We start from the raw sequence: 23,458 nt of genomic DNA, 5'->3' as shown, positions 1-23,458 counted from the left end.
TGGCAAAAATACTAGTACACCCATGATAGCCATGAAAGAAAGCCTAAACAAAAACACTTGGAATCTATGAAGTGGGGAAACATGTTATTATTGCTTAAGTATAGGCAGAACCAAAGTGAGATGAGAGGTCAGACACAAACTCAGCAACACAGAAGACAACATGACGAATGCTCGGTGTTTCTATTTATGGCTTCTCAGACACACTGACAGTCAGCAGAATAGAGGACAGGAATTTGTATATGAACATTCTGTTCTCTACTTATGTCAGTATTACCAGATATCTACCTATGAGCTCCTTTAAGGAAAAGACATGGTTGATTCTGGTTTGGTTCTTATCTACACAAAGTTTAGTCATAGGACATAATGCATATTCAACATTGATTGGATGGATGGATGGATGGATGGATGGATGGATGGATGGATGGAAGATAGGTTCTCGTTGCTGAGCAGAACTACTTTCAATGTGAGTTTCCTGAAGTCTGGGAGTAACCCCACTTTTGTGTTAAGAATGAAGTGACCCTTAACTTATACCAATGAATTTAAACTTCTATAATTCTCAAGTGTTGTTGAAATCCATCCTGAAGTAAGCTGCGGGCTAAGGATACTCACGAGAAAGGCACCACAGGTTTGCCTGCTCTGCTGAAAACAGGTGTGTGAAGAGCCAGTACTGCTGGCTCGGCAATGAGTGGCTTGTGTTGACAATGACCTGTGTAATGTCCACAGGGGAGAAAAGTTCTGTTGCCATATCTGTAAGAGAAGGAGAGGGTGAGCTTTCCATCTACCTAGCAAGCATGGAACAGAGAGAAGTAGACTCGGGGAGAGACAAAGACAAAAGCATCCTTATGTGACCTGAGGCCAGAGCAGAGCTAGGAATAACAGGGTATCCATCTGATCAGGAAAAGGGGTTCAGAAGGTCTTTGAACTTCTTAGAAAGCCATACAGTTGTAAACCCAGAATTTTGGTTTGGACAAAAGCTGAGCCCTCTGGTTTTCCTTTATTCCTAAGGCAGGGAATCCCTCTAAGATTTCATCCCACTTCTGGGTGGCCTCAGTTAGCTCTGCCAACCAAAGCACCATATCACCACATTCTTCTGTTTGAAACTTTCATCCAACCATACTTCTGTTAGCTAAGTCATGCCGGAATCCAAATTCAGAGACCAATGCATAGTTTGCAGGTTTTTGTACAGCAGGGTGGGCTATAAAAGCAAACTGGCCTCCCTTTTACTCTCTTGAACCCTTTTGATTACTTCTAGTATGTTATTGACCAGTGGAAGACCCTCACTACATGCAGGCATTCAATCCTGGATTTTCTAGCCTTCACAATTAAGAGCCAAATATATTTATTTCTTTTAAATTAGCTAGTCTGTAATTTTGTTATAGCAGCATTGAGTGGGCTAAGATACCCTTCTTTTGTCATCATATGTCCCTTCCATCCCTCTCTACCCCTCTCTTTCTCCAATTCTCCATGGCTTTTAAAGCCATCTCTAGTAATGCCAGTTCTGGGTTCTAGTGGTGAGGTGTTTGTTCCCCATGCTCAACCCCAATTCCTGTCCATATTAACTCTTCCTTTGCCTGTCATGTCTCCTTAGACTGCTCACTTTAACACAATTGATATTTTCTGACACATAGTAACATGTTTCTAGGTCCTACAGGGTTTACATGAGTGGAGTCCTGGACATGCTCAGTTAAATTCTGCCCTTTAAGCACCCAATTTCTCCTGCTATAGTTATTGTGTTTGTTTCTGTTTTAGCAAAAGTGGGAATTGGCAACAAAGCTACTTTACATTCTGTTCTGACTACCCACTGCAGGAATCTCTGTATTTATGAGTGGATAATTAGACTCGAGGCATAATGTGATGCTTTGAGAATCCAAGGTTTCAGATTGGAGTAATAAGAGACTCATCCATTGATTAGACCCCAGGTACCACCATCTTGTCTCTTTAGACTGGGCTCAGCTGTATCAATGCTTCTGAGTCAATACCTGCTCCTTCTGGAGCTTCTGACTTGGGCACCATTCCCCTTCCACATCCCATAGATTCAGGCCGAGACCCTATGTCAGAATCTAGGAAGAAGAAGATAAGATCACTGGTATTATCAAGACAGCCACATAACAACATTCATGTCCCACAACCATGAACCAAATACAAGGCATGGATAGATCCAGCCACCCAGATAGGCAGGCTTGACACTGTACCAAACACTGGCCAGTCTCTAAGGGCTAGAACTAGACTGCATGTAGCACTGTAAACATTAACATTTAGCCTTCTAAAAATGCTCATAAATATTGGTGTTCACATGACATTCTTTTAGACTATGTGTTTCCTCTGATGAGTGGTGGGTGCCTTCTGCTCCATAAAAAGCATGTCCACAGAACATAAGTCTGTATCCCAGCCCTACCTCCACGGGGCAGAGTACTGTGTGGATAGGAACTGGGGCTAAACTCAGGAACTCACTCTTATGTCATCCCCGCTTCTCCACCTTAGAGCTCACCTTTCCAGAGGTAGACCTGCTGGAAGCTGATAAAGCTGTCTTGAGTTCCCTCCAAGAGCGTCAGACCTGCAGAAGATTGCCATTTGGTGAGTGTGTTTGTGCTTGTTCTCACTGGTCACCAACCTTTACAATTGCCCCATAATCCCCCTAAGGACCTCCTGGCTTGACAGTTCTACTTTCTATACAGGATCTCTCAAAACCTCACAATGGACCACTCCAACACTTGGGTGTAAAACCAGAGCTGACCAGACTTCAGGGATCTAGCTTAAAACAAAAAAGACTGATATGAGAAGGGTCACAAACTTAGGACATTGGAGGATGACCATAACAGTTAAGAAATGGATTTAACAACAACAGCAATGACAAAAATAACAAGATTTTTAGCAGGTACCAATGTGGGTATTTCCTGAGATGCTAATATCCTTAATGAAGCTGGAGCCAAGAGGATGTAAGTAAGACCACATGCCACCAAGGTTGACGTCCTAAATTTGATACCCAGATTCCAAATGTTAGAAGGAGAGAATTGATTTAGTCAAGTTCTCTGACTTCACATGCTCATGGTGACATGTCTGCTCAGGCTACACACACACACACACACACACACACACACACACACACACACACACACACATACACACACACACACATCACATACACACACACACACACACACACCAAATACATAAATTAATAAATGTAAAAACTAAGTGCAGCTGGCAACTAAATGATAGCAACACTTTACAGTATGACCTGAATTCTTCACATTTGATACATATCCAGTCATTGGCAGCTTGTCTTATTTAATTTATTGCTAATGCTATTAACTATTCTTTACATTTTTATCGACATGTATTCATTATATGCAGTGATGGGCTTTATAAAGACATTTTCATTGACATTTATCATGCACTTTGACTATGATAATGCCTCATATCCTCTCCTTTCCCAATTACTCTCCTCTTCCCACTAAAGCTAGGCTTTTATCATTTCTAGCAAGTTCTCCTCCTCTGGTGCCACACTGGTTAAAATTACATTTTTTTACATCCTTTTCTCTTGTTGGTAAACATTCTTCATATTTTCCCTGTTCAGTCTCAGACTCCAAGTCTAAGCAGAAACCCAGTACTCTCACTGAGTACTCTCACTGAGTACTCTCACTGAGTACTCTCACTGAGTACTCTTACTGAGTACTCTCACAGAGAACTCACACCAAGTATCTCATGCAGCATGCACCCCTGGTAGTTTGAGGGGAAAGTTCCTGTATATACCTGCTGTGGTCTCATATTGTACAAAACCATTTCTTGGTATTCTGTGGGGTTGGTGGTAGGTGTATTCATTTGATGTGGGCACCAGAAATCAGCCCTAGATGGGGTAAGTGATCTTAGATAGAACTTAGTGAGTTTCTAGAAACTGCATAGGTGTTCCACAATCCCATGAGTCTAAGAAGGTGGGCTTGTTTTGCTTTAGTGATGCCCACATCTATCATCTCAACTAGCTGGGAAGAACCTTGGCCTTAGTGATGGAAACCTTGCAACTTTTGTACTTAGAACCTGGTCTGATGCCTCTCATCTTCCTGGTAGGTTGTGTTTTGTGGTGGAGGATACATCCCAAGGTTGTGGTTATATCACGTGAGGACTACCACTAAGTCATGGCTGGCTACACCACCTTTCCCTCAAACCTCTGTTCCTCTCTCCAGTCGTCTTTTAACATCTCTCCTTTCCTATCTTAGAAGTGGAATTTTCTGTGAGCTGGCATTCAGACCAAGTCTAGAAGTGAGGATTGCAGTGACATCTGAGGAGTGGAATTCCAAAGTGTCAGAGATGCCAAACAATTTGCTACAATAGCCACAGATGACTTGAAAGCATTTTCTGCTTTCAGGAAATCATATATGGTACCATAGTAGTAAAAGTGGCTCTTGGGGCATGGTGGGAAGTTTGCACAAGAACTTGGGGTTCAAAATGTAGAGTTGCACCACAGTTATGGCATTAATGAAAAATTGTGCACACAGAGTTCTGACCTGCATTCCCTGGGTCATTTGTCTCAGCAGGTGGTCCAAAGGATCATGAAAATAAAAATGCAAAGCAGACATCAGTGCGCTTCCTGTTTAAAGGACATGGATTCTAAATGATCTGTACCTTCCTACAACTAGGACTTTACCCACATTGGCTTTCCAAATCAGATCTAAGTGTGAATTAACCAGGTCCAGGTCTCTGCTTTACTTAACTCTGACATTAGCAGCTAGCCGAGAAAAAAGAAATCAACCCTAATGAGGATTGCTGTGGGACACACAGGTGAATGATCAGATAGTTAGATCTTGGAAAGAAAAGCCTCAGTATAGAAAACACACACACACACACACACACACACACACACACACACACACACACACACACACACACATCACTTTATTGAAAACCCAAAGCTTGGGCTGGAGAGATTGCTCAGTTGGTAAACTCTTGCCTCACAAATATGAGGACCTGAGTTCGTTCCATAAAGCCCATTTAATAAGCCAGGCAAACACTGTTAATTTCAGTGATGATGAAATGTAAGGTAAAGACAGACAGATCCCTGGAAACATTACTGTCCAGTTATCCTAGCCACAGTAAAACCCCAGACCAATGAGAGGCCTGTAACAAACAAAACTGGAAAGCACTAGGAATGATACCCAAAGTTTTCTTTCTGATACACACACACACACACACACACACACACACACACACACACACACACACACACACGCAGATGGACATATAGCCCTAAATGCTTCAAAGGCCTTTCATTGTCACTCCTTTGCAGGGAGGCCAAGCCAGGGCACATTCCTGGCTCCTTGGACGCATACAGCAAGCACATGTTCAGGCATAAGCAGTTCAGTGACTTACTGCTGCCAATTTACCACATGTCTTTCCTGAAATGCCTGTTTTCACCCTGAGTGCCTCTTGGAGTAATGAAGACCATCTGTGAGACAGCCATCCCATAACTAAGCCGTTTGATTCTGTTTACCACCAAAAGAACGTACGTAGACTCCCTGGAATTCTGCCAGATTCTGCAGTGTATTTCCAGGCTTCGGTTGGGTATGCCATCCAGATCGCCTATGTGTTTTTGGTACTGGATTTTAAGCTCTCTGTCATTAATCAAAAAATTAGGAAGGCATATATAATTCTTCAAAGAATAACATGCATATTATATATTGGTCTGGGTATCAGCAAGTGTCTAAGAAATGATACAGTATCATCCAAAATTTTCTCTGCATATCTGACAATACTGGAGTGGTTAGGACTCCCAGGGCCTGGTTTTAGGCCCAGGCTCCTCCTTATGAGTGACTTAACTCCTGCGTGCCTGTTTCCCTTCAGCTGTAAAGTAGGACTGAACACAATGACAGTGTATTCTTTGAACCACTGTGTAGGTTCAGGTCTCAGCCTTGGTGCTAGCTGACCTAACAGTCCTATGGGCTATTTTGTATCTATGACAATTGATATTGCTATCCTCTCTTCCAACCTAGCAGGCAACTGCTCTAAGAATTACAGGAACTGCTTCTCAGAACACAGATTCCTGGGCCTATTGGGCATGGGTGCCTGAGACTTAGCATGTCTAACCAGTTGTGGATGATACTGGTCCCACTGGGGTCAACCTTGTCAACAGAACTGGTCTGGCCAATGCCATCTTAGGACAGAAAGGGAAGTCTGTCCTCTCTACTGAGCCTGTTAAGAGGGGTAGTAGGCAGGTAAGAAGGCAAGAGGGAGGCCTGACTGGCACAGGGAGGTCTCTGAAACTCAGTATCCTTCTCTGTGGGTTGAGTGGAGGCCTGTTATCTCTAACATTTATATATCTTTCTGAAAAGTCTGAAGAGCTTCAGCAAAATAGGAAATGGAGAACTCTCGGTTTCTGAAGTTCGTTCTGCCCCCTGCACAACATAATCTCTAACAGGCCTGTCCCTGTACCCCTGTGATTAGAAGAGGGTAGTGAATTAACTTCCCAGGGGAACAGCCAAGGTCTCTAACTGGAGTCCCCAACCCATAATTATCTGTAGACATTTTACATGTGACTTTGCAGTGCTTCTGACTAATGGAACAGTATTTCCCGTCCTTTGGCTTCTGGTTTCCCCATGTGGTTTGTTTATGCACCCAAAATGAGGCAGAGATGAGTGTTTATAGATTTTCAGAAGCTTTGCACTTCTTCCTTATTCTGTTCTGCCTCTGCCACCTGCCGGAAAAGAGCACACTCACCCCTAATGTGGAGGAAACCAGCTAGAGCAGGCCCAGCCCCAGTTGGCCCAGAGATACTGGACCAGCAGCTGGGCATGCTAGATTCCTCAGGAACCTTGGTCCCAGATAACCTGAAGCTTTGAGAGCTAAATTAACTTAATGTTTTGTATATATACATATATATATATATATGTGTGTGTGTGTGTGTGTGTGTGTGTGTGTGTGTGTGTGTGTGTGTGTGTGTGTCTCCCTGAACTCAACCATTAGCTTTCTCATGCAGCTTTATGGGTGCCATTTCCTTCTACACTATAAACGAAGCCTGCATAGCCTACAGGATGAGGTCAGTGTGAGGAGGACATATCTGTACCCTCTACAGAGTGGTACAAGTGCTCAGGATGTAGAACTGCACCTAAGAAGTTAACAGAGCCCTTACTGGTGGGAAGAGGAACTTAGAAGCATAGTAAAATGTAGAGACTTACTTACCCTGCAAGAATTCTTGGCCTCCCAGACTCACGGCCATCTGGCGGCTCCCTTGGTCATACGTCACCCCAGCACATGTACTATTGGCCTGAGTATCAGAGGCATCCCTCCAGTCATTGATGTGGCAAACCAGAATGTCAGGAGCACTGAGAAGTCCACAGATGGTAGGCCCTGTCAAAGGGAAGAGGCCAGTGTGAGGGAAACCATGAGGGCCCTGCAAGCCATCCTTTGCTCTGAGAACCTAGTCTGTGTTTGAGGGTAGGACAGTGACACTGGGGCATCAAAGCCTGCTTTCAACTCACTTTCCAAAGATGTCCTTAGAGGTCCTCTTATGTGGTACTGATGTACTGCACAGGGAGAATTGCAGAAATGTTCAATTGCTGGCACTAGCTATGAACTTTGTCATGTTGTCACCCAAGGTTTGAGATGCTATTGGAGAGTTAATGCTCACAAGGAGCACGCAGAAGATTCTGCAGTACAGCCAGGTTCAAGAGTCACTGACCTCATTAGATACCCTCATATCACAGATTGGGAGACTGAGACTCCACAAAAGGAGAAGTGGTTTTTTTTTTCTAGTGTCTGAGTGATAGTGAAAGGGTGGAGGCAACAGCAGCCCCATTGAGGAGCAGATTGAGACGGCTGTAGAACCCCGGGGCAGTCTGGGTACAATAAAAATATGGGAGCTCAAAAGAAGCATGAGCACCATGGTTTATGGGAGAGAAAAAAGTGATCAAGAGAGCAAGAGGGAGAGGAAAAACCATGGAGGAAGGGACGGAGGAAGGGAGGGATGAGAGAGGGAGGAAAGGAGGTATAGTAGCATACATAATTCAGAGCTTGGTGCCCTTGACCCTAAACCCCAGGTCCCTCCAATGGCCCCACATGTTTCTGTGATAGGGACCAGTTACTTGCTGGTTATACCCTTCAGCCTCAGTGCACTTATGTAAACCTTAGGGCATGAGAGTTTACTAGAATCCCTCTTCCCCATAGCCGCCACTACAATGTAGGCTTATAGCCTCATGAGTTGTCATTAAGTACTCCTTAGTGAAAATACAGCCATCACTGGGAGCTCAAGGTAGGTAGGCAGAGGAGACTAGAGGCAGTTCCAGCTTTTGTGAGGGATGGGTAGGAGGACCAAGGGAAAGGAGTGATTTTAAAGAAAGCTAAAGGACTTTGAATGCCGTGGTAAAGAGTGTAACAGTATTCTGTCGCCAGAACTCAGCAAGTCTGGCCAAAGTCCCCTAAATTAAAACTCCCAACCACCCACTGTACCTGATGAGTCTGGAAGGACAGCCAGATGTTTTTAGACATGTCACAAGGGCCTCAAATTCTGGCCCTGCATATGAAGGTGGGTAAGATGCTGGGCAATTCACTGATGACTAGTTAGACTTGGAGGGAATAGCAAGAAAGCTGCCAACCTCAGTGTCGTGGAAAAAGGGTTTGGAAGGCTCACTGCCCTATGGAACAAAATGATCCTTCATATGTGATCCTAAGGAAAATGAAGTCAGCGTTTCCGCAGGGAAGGATCACATGGTCCTTGGAGAAATGGTGGTGCCCACAGAATATATGTTTAGTTCAAGGAGGTATCCTGTCTCTGAAGACAGTTTCTAAACATGGGTATGGAGAAAGACACATGTTGATGTACAAGTGAGGCACAGTTAATGATTTGCCCAACTAACTACTAACAGAAACCCACACTGTATAATTATATGGTTGAAACCAAAAGGATGGTTAGGAACCAAGTTGTTCTAACAATCTTTTCAACTGAACAGTCTCATTCTGAGGCTGAGGATGTAGCTTCATTGGTAGAGTGCTTGCTTTGTATACATAAAGCCCAGCTTCAGTCCCTAGTACCATATAAACCTGACAAGATGGAGCAGGTCTATAATAATAGCACTGAGGAGGCAGAAAGAGGAAGGTCACAAGTTTAAAGTCATCCATTATAACTTGGGAGAAGAAAGACAGGGTTTCAATAAAAATAACAACAAAACCCAACCAGTTTCCTTTTCATCACTACTAATGCAATGAGCTCAGCTGGGCATCTTCCAATGTTTTTTTTCTGCTTTCAGCAGTATGTGGGACTGTCAAAGTTCCCTGCACATCCTACCCTCCCTCATTTGGTTACCTTTAGAAGCCCTGGGTTTCTTTCTCCCTGCCCAGTGGTTCTACCTTTCTTTTAGGCATTCACTGGGGGGTGTGGTCTCTACTCCTCATCTTCTCACCCATTACTGCTGTCTCCCCAGAATTCTCACCTGCACTCAAACCTTTTATTTAAAAACAATTAAGACAGTGTCTCGTGTACCCTAGGCAGCCCCTGACTCAATGACTTTGAACTTCTTACTCTCTTTCCCTTACTCCCTTAGTAGTAGGGTCACAGGTGTGCATCTCCACGCCTGGCTTTCTGTGGTACTGGAGATGGAGCCAAGAGCCACAGGCACACAAAAGCACTCTCACAACTGAGCTGCTCCACAGCCCTACTCCTACTACTACTGATGTTGCCAGGCACTGGAGTGCACCACTGGTTTCCGTCTTCTGCCCATTTATCTTCTCTGATGCCTCTGGATATTACTTCTTATGAAAAGGTTTCTGTATCTCATCTACTCTGCCCCTCTGGGCCCCAGAGCTTTTCATACAAAGTGAGGCATGTTCTGCAAATGTCTCAAAGTTGTTTCAAACTTAGCATGCTGAGATAGACTCCTGAGGTCCCTAACTCTCCCTCTGGTGTCATGCAATAAATAACCTGGTGTCTCTGCTATGCATTACTTAGCACAGAGCAGACTCCTACCATGTGAGCCAGCCACACACCTCCCTCTTTCTTATTACCCATACCCAGAATCCTTTTAAATTTGTCTTCTTTTTCTCACACCATTGTCATTACCCTGGGCCATTTGGTCACTCGCATAGCTTCTCGCCTTCTTGATGACTCCATACCCAAGTGAGACTCATCTGTCACCTTTCTTCACTTCAGCCAGAATGCTGGCTTTAAATGAAAATGTGTCCGTGACCCTGGCCCATACCACTCCAGCATCCCAGAAAGCTGGGTTTGGAGGTGCACACCTATAATCCTACACTGAGAAGGTGGAGGAAGGAGAGCAGGAAGTTCAAGGTCATTGAATTAGAGGGATGCCTAGCATGAATAAGACCATAAGACCCTGCCTGAACCTTTTTTTTTTTAAATAAAGGAAGGTTCAGGTCATGTCCAAACCTTCCCAAGTGTTCTCAACATGAAAATGCTGGTTAGTTTAGCTGAAAAAAAATCCTGATGAAACCTCTTCCTCCTGTTCCTTCCGAAGTCAAGGCAACCTTTTCCTAGTTCTTCCTACCCTGGGGAAATCCAGCTAACTCAATGTTCCTTGTCTTTACTGACTTTCTGTAGCCTTCCTCTTCTGCCCAGGACTAAGATCTCTCCTGTCACCAAATTAAAGTCTACACTCTGCTTGAGACCCAAGGAAATATTCATTTCTCTCTCCAAATAGTACAAAAAACTTACCATAGGCTTCCAAAGTTGTATTTAACTTTGTTTCAGGGCCTAGTGATTACCAATTATCCCTTTCTCTCTCAATAATTTCATCAGGAAGAAAAGGACAGGAGGCAGGAAAAGAAAATGTAAGCTGTTGTTTTCAAACATCCACTCACCATGCTGACAAGCTTACTCAGATCCAGAGTCTGCTAACTTCAAAACAGATGGAGTCTCCCAGACCCTAGCCCAGCAATGCCCACTTTAGCATTGCCCTGGTTTTCTCATCCCATCTAAGTGCTTTTTCACTCCCACAGAGTCTGGACCAGCCTCTTCTCTCCCAGAAGGCCACTGAATCACTGTAATATGATCCTGCTCCATACTATAACTCCAACATCCCCTCCTAACCATAACCTAACCTAACTAAGTACCTGGGTTTACGTCTATAAAATCCAGATATATGCACTGCTGAGGAGCCACTGAGAATGGCTGAGGGACAGAGATCCCATAAGCTGGTTATCTTTATAGTCATCAGGAGCAGAGGAATCTGCTAAAGTAATTTGACCTAATGTGACCTTGCCAGGATTATCAGATATTGGGAACAATATACCTTGGGTGAAATATCACCCTGTCCCTTCAGAAGATGTATAACACAGAGCAAATGATTTCAATTCTCAGAGCTCCTATTTTGGTTTGTAAAATTGAAGACAGCTGTAATAAACCAGTTTAATGACATAAAATATAGCACCATCTTGACATGGGAAAGAGGCCAGGATTTGCTCCTGACTTTGTTTGTGAATACCACCTTTGATTTGGGCATGGTTGTATCATGGCAGCAAATTCCAATGGCAGGCTCTGTGGTTTCTGAGTCTCCAGATGCTCTGTATCCCTAGTTAGGCCCAGCCCTCCAGTATGCTATACCTTCTTTGACCTGTGTGAGGATGAAGCCATCGCAGCAGGAATCCTGGTCACAGGCAAGCAGACAGAAGAGGTGTGTATCTGTCAGATTGGTTCCCAAGGCTGAAAACACCACAGAGTTATACAACCCCGAGAGCACATTTTGAAAACCTGTTGGTTCGAAGCTCTTCTGACCAGATGCAGTAAATTCATGGCCTAAGGAAAGAAAGAAGAAAGTCTGTAAAGACTTCAAAATCCTGTGGAGTAGATGAGAGCTCCCTGATCTCAATCATGTCTTCCTATTTTGTTCCATGTGTGCTGGGGTAGTATGGGGGCCCAAACAAGATTATCTCTGGGCATGAAATCTCTATCCTCGAGTGTGCATGGAGAGGATGTGAGTACCAGACAGAGATCTTAAGGCCATTTACCTGGACCGTGCCCATCATACCTTTGGGTATCTAAGCTGAACACCTAGAAAACTACATATGCTATTCTTTCAATTATTCCTATGTGACAACAATGCCCCCATCTTCATGGGCATGCACCCCACAGCATTGCACTTCATGTTTATTGCTTCCTATGTATAATATAGATGAGTCCAAACATGAGGCAGACAAGGAAATTGGGATACTATCATCCAGAAGTTACAATGGATGCTCTTTCCCCATCTTGTTTTATCAAGCATCAGAAGAGAACTCAGAGTAGACAGGCAGTTGCACAACTAAGTGCTTCCATCACTTGCTTTCAGCCTGTCTTAGGATCTGCCTTTCAAATCATTGCCATGTAAATCTTCACTATGTGACCTGCCCTTGTCACTCAGCCCCTGCTCAGATCTTTTCAAGCCACATTCTAAACTGACCACAACAGCTATTTCTTAGGAACTCAGCTTATCCCTTTCTATCACTAGACCAGCAGGTTTAGCAGGGTCATACTGTCATATTGCTAGCCCTTTGGTTAGAAGTGGATTGCTCTGGGGTTTGCTTGTTTCTAATTCTAGTTCCACTTAGAGCATCAGTCTTCAACCATTGTGCGCATATGTAGCCTTATTCCTTTGCTCCTGTTATTCTGAGGAGAGAACTTTGGTCTGTGCTATGATCTGGCTTTTCTGGTCGACAGCAGGTAGGTGGCAGAGAGATTCAAAGCCCATGCCTTCCTTGCCCTGACTTATATTAGCCCAGTGATGATTCAGGCCTTTACAGACTCTCATTCCTATAGACACTGTAAAACCTCATGGTACAACCTCAGATTCTGAAAGCCCCAAGGGCAGAACCTTGAAGGTTCCTTCCTACACAAGTGCCTGGATCCTCTGGACTTCTGCCTCCTTACCTACTCACATACCTGAGAACTCTTCTCTTCATGGATGTTGAACAGACACACTACATACAAAACAGCTATGCCATGATCCCAGCACTGGCTTATACACAACTGGTGTTTTACATACTCCAAAATGGCGAAATCTCTTTTCTCCAAGCACAGATGCATTCAACCCCACCTGCCTGCTACCATGTGGAAAGCTCCCACCAACCCTGCAGTGGTGCCCAGTGCCCCTTTAAAGAGCTATCATCTTGAGTTGTCATAAAACTTATCACTCTTTCTCTGAATCTCAATAACTTACTAATTGGGCCTTTAGAAAAGGTCCCATCCCCCTCCCTCTGTATTTAAGCTATGTGAGAGATTATCTATGCAGCAGCTCCTAAATATGTGCATCAGTAGTCATCAGCCAAATATCCCTATCTGAACAATGATTTCATTAAGTAGAGCTTGACTGCCACAGACATTTGAATGCATAGTAATGCAGTGTGACTATCGACTGACCTTTATTTTCATTGCATAGATTCTCAGACTGTAGTTCCATTGGACAGTGCTGCCTGATGCCAAGGCCAGAGTCAAAGCTGAGTGGGATGTCCTTCACATAGGACAAGTGCCACTTATGAACCTGAAATTGTCATGCAGGAGGCTCCCTCCTATTCTTCAAGATGACACTTGTAATGTCATCTCTTCTAGAGTTCCCTCCCTAATTGCTAAAGCAACTCATGTTCACTTCTGTCCCATCTCTCCTCTTCATTTTAATCTGAGCACTTCACACCCTGCAAAATGTTTTCATCATCCAATTCATTCTTTTGCCACTCAGTGATCTGTTCTGTTCACAGCTTTAGCTGCCAAGCCATTAGAGCCCTTATAGTCCTGTGATGCCTAATAAGGAGTTAAGGCATTCCAAAGCTGTGTGACCTACATGGCTGTCATGTTCTCAACACTGGGAAAGGTCACAGTGATCATATTTAGAGGAAGTTTCACATGGATATAGTGGGTAACAAAAGGGTTCCTCTTTCCAGATCTCATCTTTCAGTTGGGGCTGGAATAACCCATCTTTACACAGGAACTTCCCAACATTGATTCCTATGATGCTAAGGATCATGTGCTCCTCTCACAGGTTCTAGGACCATAGACTTCAGCTGGGCAAAGAGAGCAGGTGGTGCTAGACATCATAGCAAGCTGGGAGTCTATGTCCTCCCTCCCAATATTTATGGTCCTTTCCCACAAGTGGCTTAGGGGGATGAGTAGAACTGAACATGACAACCCTTAGGGAGTGAGAAATGTTTAGAAACTATGTTTCCATTTGTAATGTATTATTACCATGCTAGAGAAAGGACTGAGTTTACAGCAGAGGTAAGAAATAGTCTGATCAGTAATGGAAAAAAAAAGCAAACAAAAAAAACCCTAGGAGGCTGAGTCCAGCCACCTTTTCCTTCCAGTACAGTGGGGACACGTCTTGGCTTTAAACAGACAGAAAGTAAAATAAAGCCACAAGCCAATTTCTGCCCTTGGTTTAGTTTGGCAGCAACGAGGTTCTCACTTTCCCTTGTAATCCAAATATAAACTTCCAGGAGACAGGAGGAGGCAAAAGACAACAAACGCTTAAATGCAATTGTATTTTTAAGTGTGATAAAAGGCTAAATTACAGTTTTCAAGGGACATTTTTGGCTGGGGACACTTTGTTTTGGCTTTTATTTTTAGAAAACAATCCCTAAGCTTTGTTATGCTTAAAAACCAATGGTAGAAACAATTGTGCATTGAGGCGGAAGTCATAGCAGCCTTGGGTATAGATCAGAGAAACCCAACACCAGGAGACTCTGATACCCTATACACACTCTGGACCATTGGGACAAGGATGTGAAGGAACAAACACGGTACTTGTCCCTGCAGAGGTTGCAGGATGTGGCTGGGTCAGCTGTGTCTGTTGCTTGCCCATCTAACACCAGCTGTTTCTAGCTCAAGGCTGAGGCTGCAGGATCTAACTGCATGTGCCTTAAGCTGCAGGCCTCAGAGAACACCATTTCACTCCCCATTCATCTTCATTCCAACATTAACATCTCAGGTCTTGCCCCCATTAGCTGTCTTCTGGTCCCTGACCAACAGAAAACTTCGTAAGAAGATAGCTGTAGAAAGTCTTACTTTTCCAGTACTTAACAGGATAGGTTTGAGGGGTAACAGGAGCTACCTCATTCCTGACTCCCAGATCCACATTTACTGGTATGAACATTAAGGTCCACAATATCTGGGAAGATTCCAGAGCTCAAAGAGCTATCACTATTGTGGTTCAGGTCACATGTCTGCCTTCAAGGCAGAAATAAGACACAGAAGTCAGAAATCCTGTCTCTCAAAACCACTGAAAAGCTACAGTTCTGAGAACAAGGACAGTGGAAGGAGCCACAGGACACAGAGCAGAGCTTCACGTTGTTGGCATCTCACTGACCCTGCGGGTGATAAGCAAGCAGGAAGCAAGCAAGATAGGGCAAAGGAATCTAGGTGACATGAGATTAGAGACACTTGCTGTTCATCTGCACGTGCTCCCAGGAAGCAGATTCTCTTCCTGTTATTCCTGTGTTACTTTGACAATGCTGAGGTCCCAGCTTAGCTATCCAGGAGCCGGCAGAAATACTGTAAAGGGCTGGCAAGATGGCTCAATATGTACAGTCTCTTGCTGCTAAGGCTACAGACTGAATTTGATCTCTAGAACTCATATTGTAGAAGAGGAGGAATTAATTAAGTTTTTCATTGACTTCCACATGCATGTTGTGGTACATGTGTGCCAACTCATGAACACACATAGATGATAGAGAGATAGATAGATAGATAGATAGATAGATAGATAGATAGATAGATAGATAGAAGGTAGATAGGTTGATGGATGATAGATAGGTAGATAGATAGACAAACAGATATTTTTAAAGATACATGGAGTATTAAAGAGAGCCTGTGTTTCTCAGGCCTTCCTTCAAGTTTCCATAAAGCAAAAAAAGCAGACATGGACTAATGAGTTGATCAATATATAGTAGAATATTCCTTGCTACTTATGTGGTCTCAGGCTAATAAGAACTTTATATTCCCATCTTCTCTCTTATCCCAATCCACCCCCTTCCTGTCTCTCATTAGAAAACAAACAGGGAGCATACAAGGGCTAGACCTAGGCCCTTTGTACATATGCAGCAGATATGCAGCTTGGTCTTCATATGGGTCCCCCAACAACTAGAGCAGGGGCTTACACTTATTCTGTTGCCTGCCCATGGAGCCTGTTCCCCTAAATATGCTGCGTTGTCTGGCCTCAGTGGGGAGAGGATGTACCTAATCCTGCAGTGACTTGAGGTGCCAGTGTGGGTTGGTTTCCTGGGAGGGACCTTCCGTTTCTCAAAGGTGACAAGGAAGGGTGATGGGGAGGGGCTGTGTGATGGGGAACTGGAAGGGAGAAGGGCTGCAAATGGAATGTAAAGTGAGCATAAATAAATAATGGAAAAAAAGGAAAGCAAAAAGTGATCTAAGGGATAATAATAAAATACTTACATCATATGAGGATAATCTATTTTCAATAAACAAAACAAAACAACAAAAGAAATACCAGGTCCATTAACAAACATTAAAAAAAAGACCTTGATATCTTAGCCTAACTCATCAACAGCTTCAAAATCTATCATCTCCCAGGTGACACACATGCACAGTGCCACCAGAGAGGGTCTCATGAACATAAAGATGGAATAGAAAGCCCTTTAGTCTAGACAGTGGTGGGAGATAGTGGACGAAGGAGCCAGAAGGCCTGGGAGGCATGGCTGCAGGGAGCTAAGCTAGGACCTGTGGGAATGCCACATATAAGCAGGGTGAAGGCCTTGGTATGCATGCACCTAGGCCAAACTGGCTGAATGTATGTTTGCACTCTGGTGCATGCACCTAGGCCAAGCTGGCTGAGAGTATGTCTGCACTCTGGTGCATGTACCTAGGCCAAACTGGCTGGGGTACATGTTTGTACTGTGTCTCATGCACATAGGCCAAGCTGGCTGGGTGCCTGTCTGCACTGTGTCTGTGTTACCATTGGCTCATTGGTTCCTGCTGAATGAAACTCACAGCCCTGGCAGAATAGGATCAAAACTAGAACTGATGGCTCAGATGAATGTTACAGAAATCCTTTTGTAGCTGCTGGGAGGCCACTGCCTGTCTGCAGAGGGCAGGTGGATTGAGCCTGCTTCAGGTGGGATCAGGGAGAAGAGGGTTTCATGCATGAAATGAAGTAAGGGGACAGTCTCCTCCTCACAGAAGCATAATGCTGAAACCATTCTGAACACAATCAAGGGGAGCCCCAGCATCGCCAACCTACCTTTCTTCACATACACAGCCAGAGAATCCTTGCCACTATTCCTCACTTTCACCTGGCACCTAAGGCTTCCAAAGCTGGTTTCCTTCAAGCTGTCCACAGCATCTTCTTCCTGGAAGTGGATAAGGGCCCCATTATCATCCGGTATTTCCAGTAGTTAAAAAAACACATACATACCAAACTCTGTCCACAGTTATTGAGGGGTTTACAAGGAAAATTAGTGAAGATATATGGTTCTGAGCTTTCCTGGTCTATTAGAGGAGCACACGTGTGAGCAGTAAACTATTAATGGTGATGGCAGCTGCACATAGATGTACAAGTGCAGAAGAGTCTGTTTCAGGGGTACCAGTGATTAGTTCTATGGAGAAGGAGAATGGAAGAAAGCTTCCCAGAAAAACTGAATGTGGATGGGGCTCTGATTGAAGACCAGGAATTCTTTTCAGTAAGATGGGAAGTGGCCACTGAGGGGAGGAGGGAGGCATCAGGAAGGGGAGGCCTTGCACATTCTGAAGCTTAGAAAGCTCAGCCAGACCTCCACAGCACCTGCCATTCTTGGTCACCTTGGTTCTCTTTCAGATTTGCTCTCAGCAGTTCCATAGGTGAGTGGGTAGGGCAAAGACCATATTCTTTTTTTTTTTCTTTATTAACTTGAGTATTTCCTATTTACATTTCGATTGTTATTCCCTTTCCGGTTTCCGGCAAACATCCCCTTACCCCCCCCCCTCCCTTCTGTATGGGTGTTCCCTCCCATCCTCCCCCCTCATTACTGCCTCCCCAACAATCACATTCACTGGGGTTCAGTCTTAGCAGGACCAAGGGCTTCCCTTCCACTGGTGCTCTTACTAGGCTATTCATTGCTACCTATGAGGTTGGAGCCCAGGGTCAGTCCATGTATAGTCTTTAGGTAGTGACTTAGTCCCTGGAAGCTCTGGTTGGTTGGCATTGTTGTTCATATGGGGTCTCGAGCCTCTTCAAGCTCTTCCAGTCCTTTCTCTGATTCCTTCAACGGGGGTCCCGTTCTCAGTTCAGTGGTTTAATGATGGCATTCGCCTATGTATTTGCTGTATTCTGGCTGTGTCTCTCAGGCGAGATCTACATCCGGTTCCTGTCAGCCTGCACTTCTTTGCTTCATCCATTTTGTCTAATTGGGTGGCTGTATATGTATGGGCCACATGTGGGGCAGGCTCTGAATGGGTGCTCCTTCTGCCTCTGTTTTAAACGTTGCCTCTCTATTCCCTGCCAAGGGTATTCTTGTTCCCCTTTTAAAGAAGGAGTGAAGCATTCACATTTTGATCATCCGTCTTGAGTTTCATGTGTTCTGTACATCTAGGGTAATTCAAGCATTTGGGCTAATAGCCACTTATCCATGAGTGCACACCATGTGTGTTTTTCTGTTATTGGGTTACCTTGCTCAGGATGATATTTTCCAGTTCCCTCCATTTGCTTATGAATTTCATAAAGTCATTGTTTTTGATAGCTGAGTAATATTCCATTGTATAGATGTACCACATTTTCTGTATTCATTCTTCTGAGGAAGGGCATCTGGGTTCTTTCCAGCTTCTGGCTATTATAAATAAGGCTGCTATGAAAAGACCATATTCATCCATGGTTTTCCTACAGTATTTGCCCCTCCTCAGGGTTGCCAGCCATGACATTTCCCATGAGGGCTTTGTAGGGGGCAAAGACTAAAGTACAGGCTACTTGAAGGCACTGTCTCTTCATGCTTTCTTTACAGAAGAGATGGGGACCTGAGGATGGAATGAAGGGCCAGGAAGAGCATTAAAAGAAGGGGCTGTGAATGCCTGAGAAGGATTGAAATACGAACCCAGAGCAGAGAAAGCCCCCTCTGTTATCCCTTCTTGTTGTACCCTGATTGGGCAGGGGGATGGCTGAACTTAGGAGACTGAACTCCTGCACTGCAGCTCCAGAATCCCAAAGGAGTGGGAGCCAAAGAGCCCAGAAAGCTATGAGAGCTGTTGGGAATGGGATCCTAGACTGGAACAAGGTGGATCAATCATGTAACCAACATCCAAGCTGCACCCCAGCTACATTACTGCACTGAGAGCCCAGGGCCTTGGGGGGAACCTTAACAAAGTTCCATGCAAGACTTCCTTTGAAACTTCCCGCTGGCCTAGTTAGAGATTGGGGGAGGGGAATAGCATTGACACAAGTGATGTCTATTATAGTAGAATTTGTACCAGAAATTGTCCTGTGATTTATCTTGGAAGGCTTCTTCAATCCTCAGAATCTCCCTGTGATGTGTTATTATGTTATCTGAAGGACCTGGGAGCTAAAGAGCAGGAGATGAGTGGTAGGGACTGATATCTGCATCTATGTCCTTCTAGCATTTCATTTACATCTAATAAGCTGCTAAAACTCTGGGAAATCCTCTCCATCCATCTTGCAGGAACTCATGAACACTCTGACGTCGGCACGTGCACAGAGAACAGGAACATGCAGTGCCCACCCAGTACAGGTGAGGTCTTAAAACTGCTACCACACTAAAAAGATACAGATATGCAAAACTCATGAGAAAGTCAGGAAAGAAAAGGTTTATTATGTTAACACACACACACACACACACACACACACACACACACACACACACTAAAAGAGGCTTCAATATACAGACATTTTTCTAAAAGGAACCAGAACAATTTAAATGGACACAGAAGAAGGAAACTTGCAAGATGAAGCATTAGGGACAATGGAACCTGGGAACTGATTTTGGCTGGATGGCCTTCTATTCAAATGCAAGGGTACCATCTAAAATTTCCTACCTTCCAATAGTTTTCAGTTTTAGAAACAGCAATCCCATGGAGTTCTTTCTGACAAATATCTAACTTGTTTTTTTTACATTTAAAGCACAACCACAACCACACTTGACTTCTACAATGGAAGCAATGCTGGTCCTCAGAACTCAGGGGTCAGATGGTACTCTGGGCTCTGAGCAATAATTCCTTAGCCTGAGGATCCAAGCTGCATTACGATGTAAGTAATGGCAAAGGACAACGAGGCCACTGCACACTAAGGCGCCATCCTGATTAGCACACACTACACTGGTCCTGCTGTCTCTTCCCTAGTGGCTCTGGACCACCATGGCTGCCATTGCCACATTCGAAGTCTGGAGGCACAGGGGCCACCGGATCACTTCACAGGAGCAGGAAGCTGCCCTGGCTTACCTGATCAGAAGTCACACAGGCAAAGTTGTCTCTTGTCCAAGAATAAAGATCACATGAAACCTCTGATGACATTGAGGACACTGTGACGAAGCTGCAGGCTTCATCATCTGCACAATCTGCAAGAACCACAGTATAGTCCCTTCTGAGCTCTCAGGTGATGCCGAGGGTGGGACAAACCCACAACCTGTCCTTCCCTTTATCATGCACATATCTCCACTACACACACACACACACACACACACACACACACACACACACACATCTCTTTTTCCATAATGCCCCTTATTAACTGGGGACTAGAAAGCAGTGTCTTTCAACCAAAAAATGGCTTATCCCATTAGAACTCATGAAAAATGACTGATATTGGTCCCACATGTCTTAACAAACTTCTGCTTTTTGACCAAATCAACTTGATTTTCACTGCAAGCAAGATCCCACTTCAGACTTAGAAATAAGGGCAGTCAAAGCAACAACCATTCTGGATCAGTATCAGAACTATCAGGTTAATTTGTGCTGACCCAGACCCAGCACTGCTGCTATGTCCCAAGCACACAATGTCCCAGTGAGCTTTTAACCTACGTCTTCCTTTTCTTCTCCACCCTTACATTCCATTCTTCATTTTACATAGACTTTCTTACAACTTTTTTTCTCTAATCAGTGGTACCTATACTTCTCCCTGCCACAGCCATTTCATGTTCTTTCCTCTTAAATGGCCATGTGACCTTCTGCAACATCCTTTTGATACTTATCATGGGAATAATTATGCTTCCCATTCCTATGTTCAAGTTATAACTACCACTACATAATTTATTAGGAGTTAGGGTCTGTAAAGAGGTAACCAAATAATGTGAAATGAGGTTGTAGTCTATGTCTATTAGAGAGAAGAGACTAGGACACCTATTCACAGGGCAATCTGTGTGAAGACAAATCAAGAAGATGGCCATTGAGACACCGAGGACAGACCAATGCTTCCAACCCCTTGCTTTCAGGGCTCCAGTCTCCAAAGCCATGGGAAATAAGTTTCCTAGTTGAAGATTTCCAAACACCACTGATTTATAGATCCTGCCTGCCTATGACTAAGATAGTCTGCTCTCATTTCTCTACAAGACTGTATCTATCCAGACACGTCTGATATGGTATTCTCACTCTAACTTCTGTCTATTGTTGTTCCCTTGACTTAGGCACTGAATTTCACCTACTTGAATAAAGTATCTCCTGGTGCCAGCAAAGAGCCTAGCCTTGTCCTTTCTGCTAGGCTCCCTCCATACAATTCTATACCTCCGTTTCGTTTCTGCCTGCTGCTTGCTTTCCAAAGCATGCTGTGTCAGAAAGGGTGATGGTGCATGTGTAATATCCTGTGCAAGAAGCCATCCTCATAGGTACACACCAAGTCAGCTCTCCTCCTGTCTGCCCAACCTTCCCCTTGGCACCATCTACCTAGATACCACACATACCATTTGTTCTACAGATAATTTAGTTAAGCCCCACTTCCTGCTTTGTGTTATGTTTGGAATGCAAGCAAGGGCATAACCTTAGCCTAGACAGAGATACTATCCAAAGCAGATCGTTATTCAAAGTGCCATTAGAAGAGGTACATGACCATTCTTGCAGGCTTTGATATCTGCTAGCCTGGGTTGAAATTTAAGACCTGTCACTTGCTAACTCCATGTCATTAAACAAACTATTCACACTCCAAATCCTTTTTTCTCGTGTGAACCTTGGGATCACTATGGGATGGTTATAAAATTCCTAGATGATCCATAAAGAGGAGTGCTCACTGAGCAAGAGCTGGTACTCCTACCTCTCAGTACACAGATTACACAGGCGCATGATAATACACAAGTATTTCAATTTTCTAATACTCAGTGCAACTCTTGGCAGTTAGTAGATATGAGATAAACTGCAAAGAACTTAGAAATTGTGCAAATATTTCATAAACCAAGTTGCTTCTGATGTTTCTGACTTATTAAAATTTTCATCACACTGAACAGTGGAGTTTTCTCTGGCTCTGCCTGTATGCGTTTCCTCAACTCACTTACCTGCTAAGCACTGCACCAGTGGGGAGTCGGCACTGGGGACTCTGGACTTGACTATCACAGGAGAACTGGCATCAAAGATAACCTTGGATTCTGGAGCTTTCTCAAATTTCCGCATCACTGAAAATAAGCAGACCTGTGAGACGAGAGCCTGAAGTGTGTTTAGGACATTTGCATGTGATTATCAGGTCAGGATAGAAAGTTCTGTTACAATCAAGATGTCTCTGGACCTGTCCTCACACTTGGTCGCATAAGTGTCTCACATGGAGCAGTTGCCATTGGTAGGAGCGCCAGCCTTCTGCCTCCCCACCAGTACTCAGCAGTGTAACTCGCTGAGTCTCCTTTCCCTCTCCTATTCTCGGAAGTAAAAGGAAGATGGAACATTATGTTGGACCTTTTATCTAAGCTCTTCTCATCGCTAACTATTTTTCTCCTATCTAATCATCTCTTTCCCTGTCTTTAAATGCTAATTATGTTGCACAATGATTACATTGAAAATAAACTCCACTAAAATAATCTGAATTCTGAAGTGAGGTAAGCTATTTTCATAGGACAAATCAAATATGTGCACATGAGTTTTTGCAAATTTCGAGGTGTGTCACGTGGCTCCTGCCTTTTTCAGACTGTATTTACTTAAGTGATAGGTTATCATCTGTTTCTCTAGCTACTGTCAACACACTTGAGGTCCATTTGGTGTGATTCACAGACCCACCTGCTCATGGAACTAGACAAGTAAGGAGATTTAAAAAAAGAAAACTAATTTCCACAGCGTTATGGCTTGGAATACGTTCCTCACAAAGGGTAGAAACATGAGGGTGATAAGCAGGGAAATAGAGCTGTCTTCCAAACCTCAGAAGCTCCAATGTGCCTGCTGCATGTTTCTATCAGAACACAAACGTTATTTATAGGCTCCTTAAGCACATTCAGTCATCATTACAGACCTGGATGTAGGTGCTCATTATCATATACATCCCAGCCATTATAAGTGAATATAAATGCTTGTATCTGCATAGCTCTGCACAGGGCAATAATCCATATTTTAGATGAAGAAGCAGAAAAAAGTAGAGGATACACCACATAG

At 43.9% G+C, this 23,458-nt stretch overlaps 1 protein-coding gene across 1 annotated transcript in view; it reads right to left on the bottom strand.

The window, feature by feature from the left end:
• Window positions 1–23,458, bottom strand: part of Tg (thyroglobulin) — a 180,387-nt gene that overhangs the window by 111,621 nt on the left and 45,308 nt on the right. Inside the window, 8 exon segments of the mRNA XM_032916270.1 lie at window positions 610–747; window positions 1,980–2,060; window positions 2,489–2,554; window positions 7,171–7,338; window positions 11,543–11,734; window positions 17,163–17,271; window positions 20,342–20,457; window positions 22,381–22,497. Of these exon segments, the coding sequence (XP_032772161.1) occupies window positions 610–747; window positions 1,980–2,060; window positions 2,489–2,554; window positions 7,171–7,338; window positions 11,543–11,734; window positions 17,163–17,271; window positions 20,342–20,457; window positions 22,381–22,497 (987 nt within the window).

This window comes from Rattus rattus, chromosome 1 (genome assembly GCF_011064425.1).
Source record: "Rattus rattus isolate New Zealand chromosome 1, Rrattus_CSIRO_v1, whole genome shotgun sequence".
In the NCBI taxonomy this organism is placed as follows: Eukaryota; Metazoa; Chordata; class Mammalia; order Rodentia; family Muridae; genus Rattus; species Rattus rattus.
The sequence above is the reverse complement of the archived record's forward strand: the minus strand, read 5'-3'. Positions and strand labels throughout refer to the sequence as shown.